This window comes from Pristis pectinata, unplaced genomic scaffold (genome assembly GCF_009764475.1).
Source record: "Pristis pectinata isolate sPriPec2 unplaced genomic scaffold, sPriPec2.1.pri scaffold_92_arrow_ctg1, whole genome shotgun sequence".
NCBI lineage: Eukaryota > Metazoa > Chordata > Chondrichthyes > Rhinopristiformes > Pristidae > Pristis > Pristis pectinata.
In genome coordinates, this window is record NW_026262576.1 from 155,045 (window position 1) to 173,608 (window position 18,564).

Consider the following 18,564-nt stretch of genomic DNA (forward strand, 5'->3'; position numbering starts at 1 on the left):
CAACACCTCTCAGTGAGCTGGTGTTGGGACGGGGAGTGACGGTGCCGGAGGGGACAGGCGGAGAGGTGTGGGCGGGTGCGGTGGTGGTGGGGGTGGGAATTAAAGAGGCAGAGATGGGGCGCTCTGGGAGCGGGGGGGGGGGTGGGGTGTCTCAGCTGTGTATCTGACCTCCTCCTCCCTCCCTCCTCCCTCTTCCCTCCTTCTGTCCCTCCCTCCCCCTCCCCCTCCCTCGCTCCCCCACCCTCTCACTTCCCCCACCCCCACCCCTCCCCTGATCGCATCCCCCTCCCTCTCTCCCCCACCCCCTCCTCCTCTGTCCCTGCCTCACTCCCATCCTCAGCCCTCCCTCCCCACCCTCTCCTTCCCTCCCCCTCTCCCTCCCCTCCCCCTCTCCCCCTCCCCCCCTCCCCCCTCCCTCTCCCACTCCCCCCTCCCTCCCACTCCTCCCCATCCCTCCCTCTCCCTCCCCTCCGTCTCCTTCCCTCCCCTTCCCCACCCCCTCTCTCTCCCCCCTCCCGCCCGGCCCTCCCACTCCCCACCCCCTTCCCCCTCCATCCCGTTCCCTCCCCTCCTGGGTCCGTACAGCGGGGAGAGAGGCTACTCAGGCCAACGTCTGTGCTGGCCCGTGGTCACCCGTCCGCGTTGGCCCCACCGGACGCCACTCGGTCCGGAGCCCCTCCGTGCCCGGGGGATAAACGGAGGCACTGACCCTCAGAGTGGGAGACGGGATGGAGTGGGGGGGGGAGAGGGGGGAGAGAGGGAGGGAAGGAGGGAGAGGGTGGGGAGGGAGGGCTGAGGAGGGGGACGGGAGGGGGAGGAGGGGGAGGCAGGGACAGAGGAGGAGGGGGTGAGGGAGAGGGGAGAGAGGGAGGGAAGGGGGGGAGAGGGGGGGAAGGAGAGGGAGGGAGAGGGAGGGAGGGGTGGATGCGGGGAGACAACCCAGCCAGGACGCCCGTCCCCCTCCCCTCCCCTCCCTCCTCCCGTGGGTTGGGCTCCAGGACGGGCCGTCAGTGCCGGTCGGAGCCGGGCTGGGACGGGACGGTCGGGGCTGGGACGCGATGCGAGCGGAGCCGGGGCTGGTGTATCTGGTGACCGGGGGCTGCGGCTTCCTCGGCCGCCACCTGGTGCGGCTGCTGGCCCGGAGGGAGCGGCAGGTCGCCGAGATCCGCGTCTTCGACCTGAGGGGGGACCCGGAGCTGTGCTCCCTCAGCACTGGTAGGGAGGGAGAGAGGAGGAGGAGGGAGGGAGGGAGAGGGGGGACGGGGAGGGGGAGAGGGGGAAAGGGGGAGAGGGGGAAAGGGGGAGAGGGGGAGGGAAGAGTGAAGGGGGTTGAGGGGGGAGAGGGAGGGGGAGGAGGGGGAGGAGAGGGATGGGGAGGAGGGGGAGGGAGGGAGAGGGGGAGGGAGGGAGAGAGGGAGGGGGTGAGGGGGGAAGGAGGGGGAGGGAGGGGGGAGAGGGGGGAGGGAGGGGGGAGAGGGGGGGAAGGGGGAGGGAGGGGGAGTGGGGAGAGAGGGGGGTGGAGGGAGGGAGGGGGGAGGGAAGGGGGAGGGAGAGGTGTAGGGGTGAAGGAGAAGGGGAGAGAGGGAGGGGATGGGGAGAGGGAGGGAGGGGGGAGAGGGAGAGGTGTCGGGGTGAGGGAGAGGGAGGAAAGGAGGGGGAGGGGGAGAGCGAACGCGCCTCACACACACGGGTGAGACACACACACCTCCCCAACCCTCAGCCCCATACCTCCCCCAAACCCCCACCCCTTCACCCCCCCCCCCACAGTAAAAACACTCCCCCGATCCCTGACCCCTGCGTAATCCTGCCCCGTCACTGCTGTCGGGGACGGGCGGGTCGATCAGTGGGATCATTGGCTCTACCTGATTAAGCAAGCAATGGCCGGGATACGATCGGCAGGTCAAGCGTCAAGGCCAGTGATGGGCTGGGTCTGCTTTCGCTGGGGAGGGGGCTGATTGAGGTGCACAAAACAAGGGGGACTGACTGGGGGCTTAAAGCAGAGGCTGAACATTGGGAAATGGGTAAATCAGTTTATTATTGTCACTTGTACCAAGGTCCAGTAGAAAACTTGTCTTGCAAACTGATCATACAGGTCAATTCATTACACGGTGCATCAAGGTCATACAGGGTAAAACAATAACAGAATACAGAGTAAAGTGTCCCAGCTGCAGAGAAAGTACCAGAGTCCATCTTGTCATACTAGGGAACAGTTCAATAGTCTTATAGAAGCTGTCCTTGAGCCTCGGAGTACGTGCTTTCAGGCTTTTGTATCTTCTGCCTCGATGGGAGGGGGGAGAAGAAAGAGTGTCCCGGGGTGGGTGGGGGTCTCTGATTACGCCGGCTGTTCCCCCGAGGCAGTGGGAAGTGCAGACAGAGCCCACGGAGGGGAGGCTGGTTTCCGTGACGTGCCGGGCTCTGTCTGCGACTCCCTGCGGTTTCTTGCGGTCCCCGGGGCAGAGCAGTTGCCGTCCCGAGCTGGGATGCATCTGGATGGGGCGCTTTCTACGGGGGCATTGGTATTTTTGGGTGTAGGTCCAAGTGAAGTTGTCAAGCGGAGTTTATTGTCAGACGCACAGGTCCGTGTGTCCACAGGCGCAATGGAAAACCTCCTTGCAGCAGCATCACAGGCACAGGGCATCAGAGACACGACAAATTAGACAAAAGTTGTACAAGGAGGGACACAATTGGAACCAAAAATAATCAGGATGAGGTTTATTCTCACTGACTTAGATGTCGTGGTATGTGTTGTTTTTTGGCAGGGGTACAGTGCAAGACGTAAAATCACTATAAGTTACAAAGATAGTGCAAAAGAGGAATAACGAGTTCATGGGTTCATGGACCATTCAGGAATCTGACGGCGGAGGGGAAGAAGCTGTTCCTGAAACGTTGAGTGCGGGTCTTCAAACTCCTGTACCTCCTCCCCGATGGTAGTAACGAGAAGCGGGCACGTCCCGGGGTGGTGAGGGTCCTCGGTGACGGATGCCACCTTCTTGAGGCACCAATGTCCTCGGCGGCGGGGAGGGTTGTGCCCGTGATGGAGCTGGCTGAGTCTACAGCCCTCTGTGACCTCTTGCGATCCTGCACGTTGGAGCCTCTGTACCCGGCGGTGATGCTCTCCACCGTACGTCTGTAGAAATCGGCAAGGGTCTTTGGTGACGTTCCAAATCTTCTCAAACTCCTAACAAAGTAGAGCTGATGGTGTGCCTTCTTTGTGATTGCATTGATGTGTTGGGCCCGGGATTTTTCAGGGAACTGTGTACCTGTACCCCTGGGTCCCTCCATACAGAACGTAGAACACTAAAGCACACTACAGGCCCTTCGGCCCACAGTGTTGTGCTGACATTTCATCCCGCTCTAAGATCTATCTAACCCTTCCCTCCCGCATAGCCCTCCATTTCTCTATCATTCATGTGTCTCAGAGTCTCTTAAATGTCCCTGATGTACCTGCCCCCACCACCTCTGCCGGCAGTGCGTCCCACACACCCACCACTCTCTGTGTAAAAAAACTTACCCCTGACATCCCCCTTATACCTTCCTCCAATCACCTTAAAATTATGCCCCCTCGTGTGAGCCATTGTCGCCCTGGGAAAAAGTCTCTGACTGTCCACTCGATCTGTGCCTCTTGTACACCTCTATCAAGTCACCTCTCATCCTCCTCCTCTCCAAAGAGAAAAGCCCCAGCTCGCTCAACCTATCCTCGTAAGACATGCTCTCCAATCCTGGTAAATCTCCTCTGCACCCTCTCTAAAGCTCCCACATCCTTCCTATAATGAGGCGACCAGAACTGGACACAATACTCCAAGTGCGGTCTGACCAGAGCTGCAACATCACCTCGCGGCTCTTGAACTCAATCCCCCGACTAATGAAGGCCAACACTCCATACGTCTTCTTAACAACCCTATCGACCTGCGCAGCAATCTTGAGGGATCTACGGACGTGGACCCCAAGATCCCTCTGTTCTCTAACAGGGGCGACCAGAACTGCACACAATACTCCAAGTGCAGTCCGACTAAAGTTTTATACAGCTGCAACGTGACTTCCTTGCTCTTACACTCAATGCCCCGACCGATGGAGGCAACCGTGCCATACACTTTCTTTACCACCTTATGCACTTGTGTGGCCACTTTCAGTGAACTGTGGAGTTAAACCCTCTGTTCTACAACAGTATCCGGTGAGCTGTACTTGGTGGGCGAAAGGGTCTATCTCCACGCTGTGTAAGAGATGTCCCAATCCAAAATCCCTTCTGACTCCCAACTGTGATCTGCGCAGAGGATGCGGAGAGTCTGCGGAGAGATATGGATAGGTTAAGTGAGTGGGCAAGGGTCTGGCAGACGGAGTACAACGTTGGTAAATGTGAGGTCATCCACTTTGGAAGGCAAATTAGATCAGATTATTATTTAAATGGTGAAAGATTGCAGCAGGCTGTTGTGCAGAGGGACTCGGGAGTGCTTGTGCATGAATCGCAGAAGGTTGGTTTGCAGGTCCAACAGGTTGGAAACGGAACGCCGGCCTTCATTGCTGGAGGGATTGAATTTAAGAGCAGGGAGGTCACGCTGCAACTGTACAGGGTCCCGGCGAGTCCGCACCTGGAGTACGGCGTGCAGTTCTGGTCCCCTTACTTGAGGAAGGATGTACCGGCTTTGGAGGCGGTGCAGAGGAGGTTCACCGGGTTGCTTCAGGAGATGAGGGGGCAGCCTATGAGGAGAGGTTGAGTTGCCTGGGACTATACTCGCTGGAATTCAGAAGAATGAGAGATTTTATAGAAACATAAAATTATGAAAGGGATAGACGAGAGAGAGAGAGGCAGGAAGGTTGTTTCCATGGTAGGTGAGACTAGAACTGGGGGGACGTAGCCTCGAGATTCAGGGGAGTAGATTTAGGACGGAGATGAGGAAAAACTACTTTTCCCAGAGAGTGGTGAATCTGTGGGATTCCCTGCCCAGGGAAGCAGTAGAGGCTCCCTCATTAAATATATTTAAGACCCAGTTAGATAGATTTTTGCCTCGTAGGGGAATTAAAGGCTCTGGGGAGAAGGCAGGTCAGTGGAACTGAGTCCACGGCCAGATCAGCCGTGATCTAACCGAATGGCGGCAACGGAATCGGCTTTTATTCTCACTGACTTAGCTGCCGTGAAATGTGTTGTTTTGTGGCAGCAGTACAGTGCTAGACGTAAAATCACTATGTTACAAAACTAAATGAACAGCGCAAAAGAGGAATAATGAGGGGGCTTTCACGGGTCCGTGGACCATTCAGGAATCTGACGGTGGAGGGGAAGGAGCTGTTCCTGAATCGTTGAGTGTGGGTCTTCAGGCTCCCGTACCTCCTCCCCGATGACAGCAACGAGAAGAGGGCATGTCCCGGGGCAGTGAGGGTCCTCGGTGATGGATGCCGCCTTCTTGAGGCACCGATGTCCTCGGCGGCGGGCAGGGTCGTGCCCGCGATGGAGCTGGCTGAGGCTATGACCCTCTGCGGACTCCTGCGCGCCGGAGCCTCCGTACCAGGCAGTGATGCACCCGGTCAGAATGCTCTCCTGTCGAATTTGGTCGGAGAGAAGACTCTCTCGTTGAATCTCTTTATTACTTGATCCGAGGAGAGAGCACCGAGCCAGGCACCTACGTCCCGGACCGGGTGGTCTCTGAGATACATTGATCTACATACGTTCTTATACTTTTTCAGAGGTGCAAACAATGACCATACAGGTAATGATCATGCATTAGGCAGCATGGCACTTATTTTCTACATCGTGATCGGTTACAGACAAAGGAATTTGCTTAAAGTAAAGTTACTAAAGCTACAGTTCCTTAATCTTTTCAGACCATCTTGTTCCACCAGTTATTTTTGGAAACAGAAGGTTTCTCGTGGTGAGCTCCGGGTCAGTTTAGTGGAGCAAGAGTCAAGTGTGCAGACTTGTTGAGACAGGATCTGATTGTACTGGTACCATCATACCTCAAGGCTGAGGAAAACTAGCTGAAGCAAGCAAAATCCCCAAAGCAAGGCACTACAAAGTGAAGCACAGCTATTTCAAGCAGTCTATCACAGCCATAGTGATGTACCCTTTAATTCACGTCTCAGGGCTCACAATCTTTTACTCTCCTAACCTTTCCTTATAGCTTATACACATTCTCCCTCCACCGTACATCTGTAGGGATTTGCGAGGGTCTTTGGTGATGTCCCGAATCTCCTCAAACTCCTAACAAAGTAGAGCCACTGGCTTTGTGATTGCGTTGATGTGTTGGGCCCGGGATAGCTCCTCGGAGATGTCTGGCGCCCAGGAACTTGAGGTTTTAAATCCTCCACACATCTTGATGGGATTAGTGGTCGCAGGTCAATTTCCTTCGCTGGGCTTTTGAAGAGGTTCTGTGCGGTTGCCGGGCCCTGTACCTGCTGAGTCACGCACAGTGCAGGATGACACTGCGTGTCCTTGAGATGTTTGTCGTGCGAGGTCACAGATGACCGATCAACCACACTGCAGCTTTCCTCATGGGTCGAGCCCAGTGCCAGCTCTCCGCCGGAGAGCAGCGTGAAGGGTTCGGGAGGTCGGGCCAGGACGGGGTTGGGCAAACGAGGTCAGCGTTCCTACCCGGTCCACACTCCAGCTCCAGTCCGGACCCTGGCTCCAGTCAACACTACGGACTCTGGCTCCAGTCCACACTCCGGCTCCAGTTCACACTCCGGCTCCGGTCCACACTCTGGACCCCGTCTCCGGTCCACACTCTGGACCCTGGCTCCGGTCCACATACCGGCTCTGGCCTTTCCACTGCCTCTCCAGCTCAGATTCCAGACATGGATGAGCCGGACCCTGAACCTCCCAACACTCGGGACACCGGATGATCCAAATCCACTTGTGGCTCACCCCCCAGGCGCTTGAGCCCTTTACTCAGAAACACTTTGGAAACCTTGGAGTAATTTTCCCGCTTGTGTATTGTACGGATGAACCTGTCGTGTTGTCATTATTTCCAGAACGCCAGGAAAATCAGCAGACCCAGGAAGCTAATGCAATGCCGCGCATCGTTGCAATATTTCGGGAGTGCAGAGGAATCAATATGTCACCGGGCATGAAGGGAAAATGCTAACTGGCAGAACGTGATTAGGAAAACAAATCTCTTATTGCAAACCTGCTGGAATTGCAACACAGGCCATGCATCACTGTGGTGCAGCAAGGTTTTAGCTGCAATACCCTGAACCGCTTGGCCCTCTTTTGTTTTAAGAAAGAATGTATTGACTTTGGAGGTTGACCAGAAGAGCTTCGCCCGCAGTGAGACACACGGGAGGTGTTGGAACCGTGGGCAAAAAAAACCCATAAGCTGCTTTACGAGAGTGTAAGGCAGGAACCGGGGAGAGTTTAATCGGGAACGTCAGTAAATGGGTTAATTATTGCCTGATGTAACGAGCTCCAGTGAAAAACTTTGCCCACACAGATCATTTCACCATGTCAGTATATCGAGGTCAAAAAGCAACCGCAGAGTAAAGTGTCCCAGCTACAGACAAAGTGCAGTGCAGGCAGACAGTGCAAGGGCCACGACGAGGGAGATCGTGGGGTCAAGAGTCCGTCTTATCATTCGATAGTCTTATAACAGCGGGGTAGAAGCTGTCCTTGAGCCTTGGGGGGACGTGCTTTCAGGCTGCTGTATCTCCTGCCCCGACGGGAGAGGGGGAGAAGAGAGAATGTCCTGGGGTGGGCGGGGGTCTCTGATTATGTCGGCTGCTTTCCTGAGGCAGCGGGGAGTGTAGACAGAGTCCGCGGAGGGGAGGCTGGTTTCCATGATGCGCTGAGTTGGAATTGGTTTATTATTATCACTGGTACCGAGGTCCAGTGAAAAACTTGTCTTGCAAACCGATCGTACAGGTCAATTCATTACACAGTGCAGTTACATTGAGGTAGTACAGGGTGCGCTGAGGTAGTACAGGGAGCATTGAGGTAGTACAGGGTGCACTGAGGTACAGGGTAAAAACAATAACAGAATGCAGAGTAAAGTGTCCCAGCTACAGAGAAAGCGCAGAGCAGGCAGACAATAAGGTGCAAGGTCACAACAAGGTAGATCGTGAGGTCAGAGTCCATCTCATTGTATAAGGGAACCGTTCGATAGTCTTATCACCGTGGGGTAGAAGCCATCCTTGAGCCTGGTGGGACGTGCCCTCAGGCTCCTGTATCTCCTACCTGATGGGAGAGGAGGGAAGAGAGAATGTCCCGGGTGGGTGGGGTCTTTGATTATGCCGACTGCTTCACCGAGGCAGCGAGAGGTAAAGACAGAGTCCGCGGAGGGGAGGCTGGTGTCCGTGACGAGCTGGGCCGCGTCCACGACTCTCTGGGGTTTCTTGCGGTCCCCGGGGCAGAGCAGTTGCCGTCCCGAGCCGGGATGCGTCCGGATAGGATGCTTTCTGTGGGGCATCGGTAAAAGTCGGCGCGAGTCAAAGGGGACAAACCGAATTTCTTCAGCCTCCTGAGGAAGCAGAGGCACCGGTGAGCTTCCTTGGCCGTGGCGTCTCCGTGCTTGGACCAGGACAGGCTGCTGGTGATGTTCACTCCTAGGGGACTTGGCCAACGTGGACTCCGATGTCTCTGTTAATTCAGTCAAGCGGGCGAGCAAAGTTCACTGGTTGGGAGTACAGCTCGCAGAGCGACAACCAGCTTGAACCTCAGACCATCTCCGCCGGTTGGCGACGAACTTTCCGGCCCCCGCCAAGTGAATATCCATCAGAACAACAACAAAAAATGCAAAATTTCACAACCTTTGGCAGCTCCAGTGAGTTTACTGACTTGGCTTGTGGAGAGAGTGGCTGGATTATAGGCAGAGGGTTCATGAGCCAGCATCCAGCGACCCCCCCCAACAACATCCAATTTGTGGACAACACTCCCACCCTGTGGTGGTCTGATGTAAGGACAGCCCCCGCCAGTTTGCGGGCAACACTCCCACCTGGTGGTAATCCGATGCAATGTCAGGCCTCTCCCATGGCTGGGCAACACTCCAATGTCATGACAGGTCCTCCTCCAAATGATGGGCGACGCTCCCACCCACCCGCACAATGAGGTCAATACATTTGATGAGCATTTGGGATACTTGGCACAGTCAGCGGGGCAAGTCGTGCCTTAAATCTTAAAATTAAATTCAGATTTTTAAAAAAAATCTTATTTACAGCGGGGTAACGGGACCTTCCGGCCCAACGAGTCCGCGCCGCCCACCCTTTAAGCCCAAATTAACCCACCCGTACGTCTTTGGAAAATGTAGGAGGAAACGGGAGCGCCCGGAGCAAACCCACGCAGACACACGGGGAGAACCTTACAGACAGCGGCGGGGATCGAACCCCGACCGCTGGCGCTGTGACAGCCTCGCGCCGACCGCTACACTGCCGCGCCCGCCCTGACCTACTTGCAGACTTGACTGAGCTTTGCGAGGAGGTGACAAGGGGGATTGCTGAAGGTAGAGCTGTGGACGTTAGGTGGGCCTTTGACGGGCTCCCTCAGAGAACATAGAGCATTAAAGTAGAGGCCAGGCCCTTCCACTCCCTGACTTTCTGGGGAGTGTAGAGGAGCAAGAAGGATCTGGGGGGGGGGTCCATATCCACAGATCCCTGAAAGTCGCCTCGCCGGTGGAGAGGGGAGTTAAGAAAGCTTATGGGGTGTTAGCTTTCATAAGTCGTGGGATCGGGTCTAAGAGCCGCGAGGTAACGATGCAGCTCTACAAAACTCTGGTCAGACCACACTTGGAGCACCGTGTCCAGTTCTGGTCACCTCATTATAGGAAGGAAGTGGGAGCTTTAGAGAAAGGGCGCAGAGGAGATTTACCGGGATGCTGCCTGGTTTGGAGAGGATGCATTATGAGGAGAGACTTAGGGTTTTACTCTTTGGAGAGGAGGAGGATGAGGGGAGACATGATAGAGGTGTACAAAATATTAGAGGAATAGATAGAGTGGACAGCCAGCGCCTCTTTCCCAGGGCACCAATGCTCAATACAAGAGGGCACGGCCTTAAAGTAATGGGTGGGAAGTTCAAGGGAGATATCAGAGGGAGGTTTCTTACCCAGAGATTGGTGGGGCGTGGAATGCGCTGCCTGGGGCGGTGGTCAAGTTCAAGAGATTGTTAGATAAGCACTATGGAGGGATTTAAGATAGAGGGGTATGTGCTGGGAGGAAGGGGTTAGATAGTCTCAGGCGAGGTTTAAAGGTCCGGCACAAACATTGTGGGCCAGAAGGGCCTGTATTGTGCTCTATGGTTCTATGGTTTCCGACTGAGTCTCCCTGCCGGGGTTTTACCCTCGGCCTCAGTTTGTTCCGTCCTTTCCTTCCAGAGGCGTTGCAGGTGAAGTTGATCCAGGGGGACATTGCTGACGCAGGAAGTGTCACTGAGGCGGCGCGTGGCGTCGATCTGGTCATCCACACCGCAGGTCTGGTGGACGTCTGGCAGACAAACACCGCGGAGAGGATCTGGGCCGTGAACTGCCAGGGTAATAAAACCGCAGGAACCGCTCGTGGGCATGACGGGTCAGGCTCCCTCCGCACCGTCCCGTCACACACTCCCGGGGTCAGACACACAGGGTGAAGCCCCCTCCGCACCGTCCCGTCACACATTCCCGGGGTCGGACACAGGGTGAGGCTCCCCCTGCACCGTCCCGTCACACACTCCCGGGGTCCGACACACAGGGTGAGGCTCCCCCTGCACCGTCCCGTCACACACTCGGGGTCAGACACAGGGTGAGGCTCCCCCCACACTGTCCCGCCACACACTCAGACACAGGGTGAAGCTCCCTCCGCACCGTCCCGTCACACACTCCCTGAAGGCAGCAACACAGGCAGATAAGGCGGTGAAGAAGGCGTACAGGACACTTGCCCTCGTTAGCCGGGTCACAGAGTACGAGAGGTTACGGTCCCAACATTACAAACCGTCGGAGCGACCACACTTGGATCACCGTGTACAGTTCTGGTCACCACACTACGTGAAGGGGAGGTGACTACCCTGGAGACGGTGCCGAGGGGGACTCCCCAGGACATTGCCCTCGGCGACGGAGCGTCTCGGTTACGAGGGGAGACCAGGATGGGCTGGGTCCGTTCTCCCTGGGGCGGAGGGGTCTTGGGGAGGGTGGGGGGGGGGGGGGTGCAGTCTGCACCCATAAGCTGAAGGGTAGGAGACATTTCCCAATAACAGAAGATGTCTCTCTGTCCCGCTCCGTACCTTTCCGTACGAAAGGGCAGAAGGTTTTGAAGCCAGTTTTTCCCCGGGGCGGGGTGGGGTGGGGGGGGGGGTTTGGTCTGGGGTTGGAACGAACCTCCCGAGGGGCTGCTGGAGGGAGAGACTCCCGCGGAGCCGACGGACGTTCAGTCGGGTTCTTCAAGAGATCGAGTGACTGGAAATAATTGGGCTTGGGTACAGTTGGGCCCGTAAGGTGGAGGAACAGAATGAGGCCGTTCGGCCCATCGAGTCTGCACTGCCATTCGATGGAGGGCGATTCCTCTCCCCCTCTCCACCTCGTTCTCCTGGCTTCTCCCTGCGAACGCCGACGGCCTCGCTGGCCGAGAGCCTCCATCTTAAACGCACCCGGCGATCGGCCTCCACGGCCGTCCGCGGCGACCGATCCCACGGATTCTCCGCTGAGGAAATCCCTCCCCGTCCCCGTTCTGAAGGGGACGTCCTTCTATTCTGAGGCTGTGCCCCCGGGTCCCGGACTCTCCCGCCGCTGGGAACACCCCCTCCACGTCCACTGGATCCAGCCCTTTCAATATTCGGGAGGTTTCAGTGAGATCCCCCCCTCGTCCTTCTGAACTCCCAGCGAGGACAGGCCCGGAGGCGTCAAACGCTCCTCGTACATTAACCCTTTCACCCCCTCCTGGGATCCCGGTGAACCTCCTCTGGACCCTCTCCGACGCTGGCACATCCTTCCTCAGGTACGGGGCCCAGAACGGCCCCACAGCTCTCCAAATGTGGTCTGACCGACGCCCTGTAAACCCTCAGCGTTACACCCTCGCCGTTATATCCCACACCTCTCGAAATGAATGGGAACGTTCTGGGGGATTCCAGGATGAATATAGAACAGAGGACTCAGTCCAGCACAGGAACAGGCCCTTCGGCCACGATGTTGGGCCGAACTAAATAAACCAGTGATTAAACCCCTCACTGAACTGATCCCGTCTCCCTACACGGTGTCCGTCTCCCTCCGCTCCCCGCACGTCCGTCTACGAGCCTCTCAAACCCCTCGATCGTACCTGCCTCCACCCCCACCCCTGGCAGCACATTCCAGGCCCCCACCGCTCTCTGTGTGAAGAAACCTGCCCCGCACATCTCCTCTGAACTCTCCCCCCTCTCACCTTAAACGCACGCCCTCTGGTATTAGACATTCCCACCCTGGGGGTGGGGGGAGAAAGATCCCGGCTGTCTGCTCTATCTGTGCCTCTCGTGATCTTATAAACCTCTCCCCTCGGCCTCCGCCGCTCCGGAGAGAACAACCCGAGTCTGTCCGACCTCTCCTTGTAGCTCACGCCCTCTAATCCGGGCAGCGTCCCGGTGAACCTCTCCCGCACCCTCTCCGAAGCCCCCCCGAACGAGGGGGTGGGGGAGCGAACAGAAACTGAAACCCAATACTCCGCTGCCGCCTGCACGGAGTTTCATAAAAGCTGCAACATGACTTCCCGAATCTTCTTGGGACTTCAGTGCCACTGGACCGATGAAGGCCCGGCGCGGCCTGTCACGCCTTCGTCACTGCCCTGTCGAGCCTGTGCGGCCACTCTCGGGGGAGCTGGCGGATCTCGGACCCCATGGGTCTCCCTCTGTACCCCGACAGCCGTTCAGGGTCCTGCCGTTAACGGTGTCCCGTCCGCTTTAACGTCTGACCTCCCGAAGTGCAGCCCTCACACTCGCCCGGATTAAACTGCATCTGCCGCTTCTCAGCCCACGTCAGCAACTGATCAATATCCCGCTGTGTCCTTCAAGCACCAGGCTGCTTGACTGAAACCTTCTCTCCCTGCACAGGGACAATTAACGTTCTCAATGCCTGCAAGGAGTTGGGCATCAGGTATCTCCTGTACACCAGCAGCATGGAGGTTGTCGGACCAAACATGGATCGGGACCATTTCATCAGGTGAGACCTACCCGCAGGGCAGTTTTGTCCCAGGACAGCAGTGGGAATTGTGTCTGTCTGCCGGGGAACCGGGAGTAACAGTTCACTCACTGCACCTGGGTCAGACCCACACCTGGAGCACCCGTGCACGGTTTCTGTCTCCCTGGGTCGGACCCACACACACCGGGAGCACCGTGCACGGTTCCCGTCTCCGTATCCCCCCCTGGGTCAGACCCACACACCGGGAGCACCGTGCACGGTTCCCGTCTCTGTATCCCCCCCTGGGTCAGACCCACACACCAGGAGCACCGTGCACGGTTCCCGTCTCCGTATCCCCCCCTGGGTCGGACCCACACACCGGGAGCACCGTGCACGGTTCCCGTCTCCGTATCCCCCCCTGGGTCGGACCCACACACCGGGAGCACCGTGCACGGTTCCCGTCTCCGTATCCCCCCCTGGGTCAGACCCACACACACCAGGAGCACCGTGCACGGTTCCCGTCTCCGTATCCCCCCCTGGGTCAGACCCACACACCAGGAGCACCGTGCGTGGTTCCGAACTCGGATGCCATGGATAAGTTCCCGTTGATTGTGACGGGATGCAGACAGACTCAGTCGACGGGCTGCGAGGTATTTAGTGGGATCGTCCCTTCTTCGTCCTCTTCCTCACCTCTCCACCCCGCTCCCTCCCCAGGGGCAACGAGGACACCAAGTACAACATCCAAAACGTGGGCCCGTACGCACAGAGCAAGGCAAAGGCGGAGAAGCTCGTCCTCAGTGCCAATGGGGAGAAGGTGAGGGGTGTCTGCATCTCCCTGCGGTGGGCCACACCGGGAGACGGCTCGGGAAGGAGCTGTGGTCCTGTCCGGTGTGACTGCGGTCCGTGTGACAGCCTCTCTTCGCTGAGGCTTCCGAGGGCAGGTCCTTCCTCAGCTGTACCCCTCCCCGTCTGAGTGAACCCTCCCTCCCCTACACCCCTCCCTCCCTGACACCCCTCTCCCCGTCTCCATCATCCCCTCCCTCCCCGACACCCCTCTCCCTGCCTCCATCATCCCCTCCCTCCCCGACACCCCTCTCCCCGCCTCCGTGACCCCCTCCCTCCCCTACACCCCTCTCCCCGTCTCCGGGACCCCCTCCCTCCCCTACACCCCTCCCCATCTCCGTGACCCCCTCCCTCCCCTACACCCCTCCCCGTCTCCGTCACCCCCTCCCTCCCCTACACCCCCTCCCTGCCTCCATGACCCCCCCTACCTCCCCTACACCCCTTCCCGTCTCCGTCACCCCCTCCCTCCCCTACACTCACCCCCGTCTCCGTGACCCCCCCTCCCTCCCCTACGCCCCTCCCCGTCTCCGCGACCCCCTCCTTCCCCTGCACCCCTCAAGTCAAATCCCGAAAGCACTCAGCAAGACTTGACAGAAGGGGGAACCATGCAGAGCCCCAGTGTCTGAGAGCTCTTGGGCCTGAAACGTGAACCCTGTGTGTGGCCCTGCCTGGTTCTGTCTGCAGTGCAGTGGTCCGCACTTTCAATGCAGGATTTAGGAATTAGTCCCCGTCCTGGGACTGAACCCAGGTCGATGGGGTTTCAGAGGGAGTGTCTCAACCAGCGCACAACCCAGTGGTGTCGAGAACCAGTTGACCGCACTCTGAAACATTGACGCAGGGGTCGGTGTTGGTGTCTCTGTGTTCTGGTGTGTATAGAGGGGATCTGGATGGAGGTGTTGATGGTGCGTCTCGTAATATTTGGCCGTGTTGTGGGCAGCGAATTGGTAAATTGGTCTGTTACCGAGGTGCAGTGAAAAACGTCCGTACAGATCAATTCATCACACAGTGCGTTGAGGTATGTACGCGGGAAGGATACCTTAGTCACACGTACGTCAAAGCACGAGGTGAAAGGTATCTTTTGCGTAGCGTGCTCTGGGGGCAGCCCGCAAGTCAACAATACCAGAACGCAGAGTAAAGCGTCCCAGCTACGGAGAAGGTGCAGCGCAGGCAGGCAATAAGGTGCAAGGGCCACGACGAGGGAGATCGTGAGGTCGAGAGTCTGTCTTATGGTTCGATAGTCTTATAACGGCAGGGTAGAAGGTGTCCTTGAGCCTGGGGGTACGTGCTTTCAGGCTGTCGTATCTCCTGCCCCGATAAAATAAGATTTCTTTATTAGTCACAGATACATCGAAACACACAGTGAGATGCATCTTTTGCGTAGAGCGTTCTGGGGGGTGGGGGGCAGCCCACAAGTGTGGCCACGCTCCCGGCGCTGACGTAGCACGCCCGCAACTTCCTAACCCGTCCGTCTTTGGAACGTGGGAGGAAACCGGAGCACCCGGAGGAAACCCACGCAGACGCACGGGGAGAACGTACGAACTCCTCACAGGCAGCGGCCGGAATCGACGCCCGGGGCGGGGGTTGGGGGGGGGGGGTGGTCTCTGATTATGTCGGCTGCTCTCCCGAGGCGGCGGGAAGTGAGGACGGAGTCCGAGGAGGGGAGGCTGGTTTCCGTGACGTGCTGGGCTGTGGCCGCAGCTCTCTGCAGTGGAAGGTTGTCAAGGAATTCAGTGGGATACCGGTCAGTCGGAGATGTGGGCAGGGAAGCGGCAGATGGAGTTTAATGCGGGCAAGTGTGAGGTGTTGCACTTTGGGAGGTCAAACGTAAGGGGAACGTACACAGAAAATGGCAGAAGCTTTGGTGTACAGAGGGGATCGTGGGGTCCGAGTCCACAGGCAAGGTGGCCGCACAGGTCGACAGGGCGGTGAAGAAGGCGGACGGCGCGCTGGCCTTCCTCGGTCGGGGCATCGAGTACAAGAGTCGGGAAGGTATACTGCCACTGTATAACATTCTCATCAGGCCGCACTTGTGTGCAGTCCTGGTTGCAGGGAGGGTGCAGGGGGGGGCTTCAGGAAAGGGTGCGGGAGGGGTTCACCGGGACGCTGCCCGGATTAGAGGGCGTGAGCTATAAGGAGAGGTCGGACAGACTCGGGTCATTCTCTCCGGAGCGGCGGAGGCTGAGGGGAGAGGTTTATCAGATCACGAGAGGCACAGATAGAGTCAGATGAACGTTTCCACCCTGGGGAAAGGACTCTGACAGGCCCTTCGGCCCATCATGTTGTGCTGAACTAATTAGATGCCTCACCGAACGAATCCCTTCTCCGTACACAGTGTCCATCCCCCTCCAGTCCCTGCACATCCGTCTACGAGCCTCTTGGAGGGGGTTTGAAGGGATCTGGGGAGGGAGGGGGAGGGGGAGAGGGAGGGGGAGGGGCGCGAGGGGGATGGGGGGGAGGGGAGGTGGGATGAGGGGAGGCAAGGGGAGGGGATACAGAGGGGATGGAAGGGGAGGGGAGAGGAGAGACGAGGGGTGAGGGGGGAGAGGAGGCGTGAGGTGAGGAGAGGAGGGGAGAGGGCAGGGGAGAGGAGGCGAGGGGAGGAGGGGGGATAGAGGGGGGAGGGGGGACGGGGAGGGGAGGGGGGGGTGAGGTGCGGTGAGGTGAGGAGGGGAGAGGAGGTGAGGACCGGACTCGGGCCCAGCGCCGTGCACAGCCTGTGTAACCCACCCCCCGCCGTCCCACCTCACCACAGGTGGCGAGCGGGGGGACCCTGGTGACCTGCTCCCTCCGTCCCACCGGCATCTACGGAGAGGACAATCCCATCATGGAGAAGTTATACCACAGTCTGATGGCGTTCGGCGGCCGGAGGTTGCGGCTGGCGGGGAGGGAGGTGGAGCACGGACGAGTCTACGTGGGTGAGTTGTGGGCGGCCGGGGAACCCCCGAACCCCCCCCCAACTCCCTGCCCCTACCCCACTCTCCGTCCTCCCCTCCCTCCCTCCCTCCTCACACCGTCCTCCCTCCCCTCGCCCCGTCCCCCCCTCCTCTCACTCTCCCTCCCCTCCCTCCCTCTCCCTCCCTGTCCCCGTCCTCTCCCCCTAACTTCCCTCCCTCCCCTTCCCCCCCCACCCCACTCACCTCCCCTGCCTCCCCTCCCCTCCTCCCACCCCTCCGTCCCTCCCCTGCTCTCCCTCCCCCCGGGACAGGGCGTCGGACACACCGTCCTCTCCCCCCCCCCACCTCTGGGACCAGGCGTCGGACACACCGTCCTCACCCACCCCCCACCTCTGGGACCGGGCGTCGGACACACCGTCCTCTCCCCCCCCCACCTCTGGGACCGGGCGTCGGACACACCGTCCTGTCCCACCCCCCCATTTGGGACCGGGCATCGGACACACCGTCCTCTCCCCCCCCCCCCACCTCTGGGACCAGGCGTCGGACACACCGTCCTCTCCCTCCCCCCCCCCCCCCCCCCGCACCCGGGCGTCGGACACACCGTCCTCTCCCCCCCACCTCTGGGACCGGGCATCGGACACACCGTCCTCTCCCCCCGCACCGGGACCAGGTGTCAGACACACCGTCCTCTCCCCACCCCCCCCCCCGCACCCGGGCGTCGGACACACCGTCCTCTCCCCCCCCACCTCTGGGACCGGGTGTCGGACACACCGTCCTGTCCCACCCCCCCATCTGGGACCGGGCGTTGGACACACCGTCCTCTCCCCCCGCACCGGGACCAGGTGTCAGACACACCGTCCTCTCCCCACCCCCCCCCGAAACAATCCCAGCTCACTGCCTTTCACCCTCCTCCCCGCAGGGAACGTGGCCTGGATGCACCTCCTGGCAGCTCGCGCCCTCCACCGCACTCCGGACGTCCTGGGTGGACAGGTTTACTTCTGTTACGATGACTCGCCGTACCTGAGCTACGAGGACTTCGACTCCCTGATACTGGGACCCGTCGGGATCCGGATGGTGGGGCGGACCCCCGTGCTGCCTTACTGGGCTCTCTACCTGCTGGCCCTGCTCTGCGAGGGCCTGGCGCTCGCACTGCGGCAGACCGGGGCCATCTTCAACCGCTACACGCTGGCCATGATCACGACCGCCTTCAGCGTCCGCACCAACAAGGCCTCCCGACACTTTGGCTACAGCCCGCTGGTGCCCTGGGCTCAGAGCTGGGCCCGGACCCAGGCCTGGGTCCAGAGCCTGGCTGGGAGGGACGCCAGGGGGCCGGGAGCGGGACGGACGCCTCCGGCCGACTAGGCCCTGAACCTCTTGGCCTCCTGGCTCTTGACCTCCGCCCTGCTCTCGGGTTGGTCTGCTGCCCCAAAACTGCATCAACCCCCTCCCCCAAACCTGCCTCCCCCCCTCTGCCCCACAACATTGTGCCAATGTGATTAAACTGGTGATTAAAATGGTAAATTGGTTTATTATTGTCACTTGTACAGACGGTGGCCGGAATCGACGTCCGGGGTGGGTGGGGGGTCTCTGATTACGTCGGCTGCTTTCCCAAGGCAGCGGGAATTGTAGACAGGGTCCGCGGAGGGGAGGCTGGTGTCCGTGACGCGCTGGGCCGCGTCCACGACTCTCTGGGGTTTCTTGCGGTCCCCGGGGGCAGAGCAGCTGCCGTCCCGAGCCGGGATGCGTCCGGATAGGATGCTTTCTGCGGTGCGTCGGTAAAAGCCGGCGAGGGTCGAGGGGGG

General features: G+C 59.2%; 1 protein-coding gene across 1 annotated transcript; it reads left to right on the forward strand.

Moving 5' to 3' along the window:
- The first annotated feature begins 990 nt into the window (after window positions 1-990).
- On the forward strand, window positions 991-18,283 carry hsd3b7 (hydroxy-delta-5-steroid dehydrogenase, 3 beta- and steroid delta-isomerase). Its single transcript, XM_052009964.1, has 6 exons — window positions 991-1,215; window positions 10,287-10,442; window positions 12,959-13,067; window positions 13,740-13,839; window positions 16,621-16,783; window positions 17,682-18,283. The coding sequence occupies exons 1-6, from the start codon at window positions 1,059-1,061 to the stop codon at window positions 18,122-18,124; spliced, it is 1,128 nt and encodes a 375-aa protein (XP_051865924.1). The 5' UTR covers window positions 991-1,058; the 3' UTR covers window positions 18,125-18,283.
- Window positions 18,284-18,564: the final 281 nt, after the last annotated feature.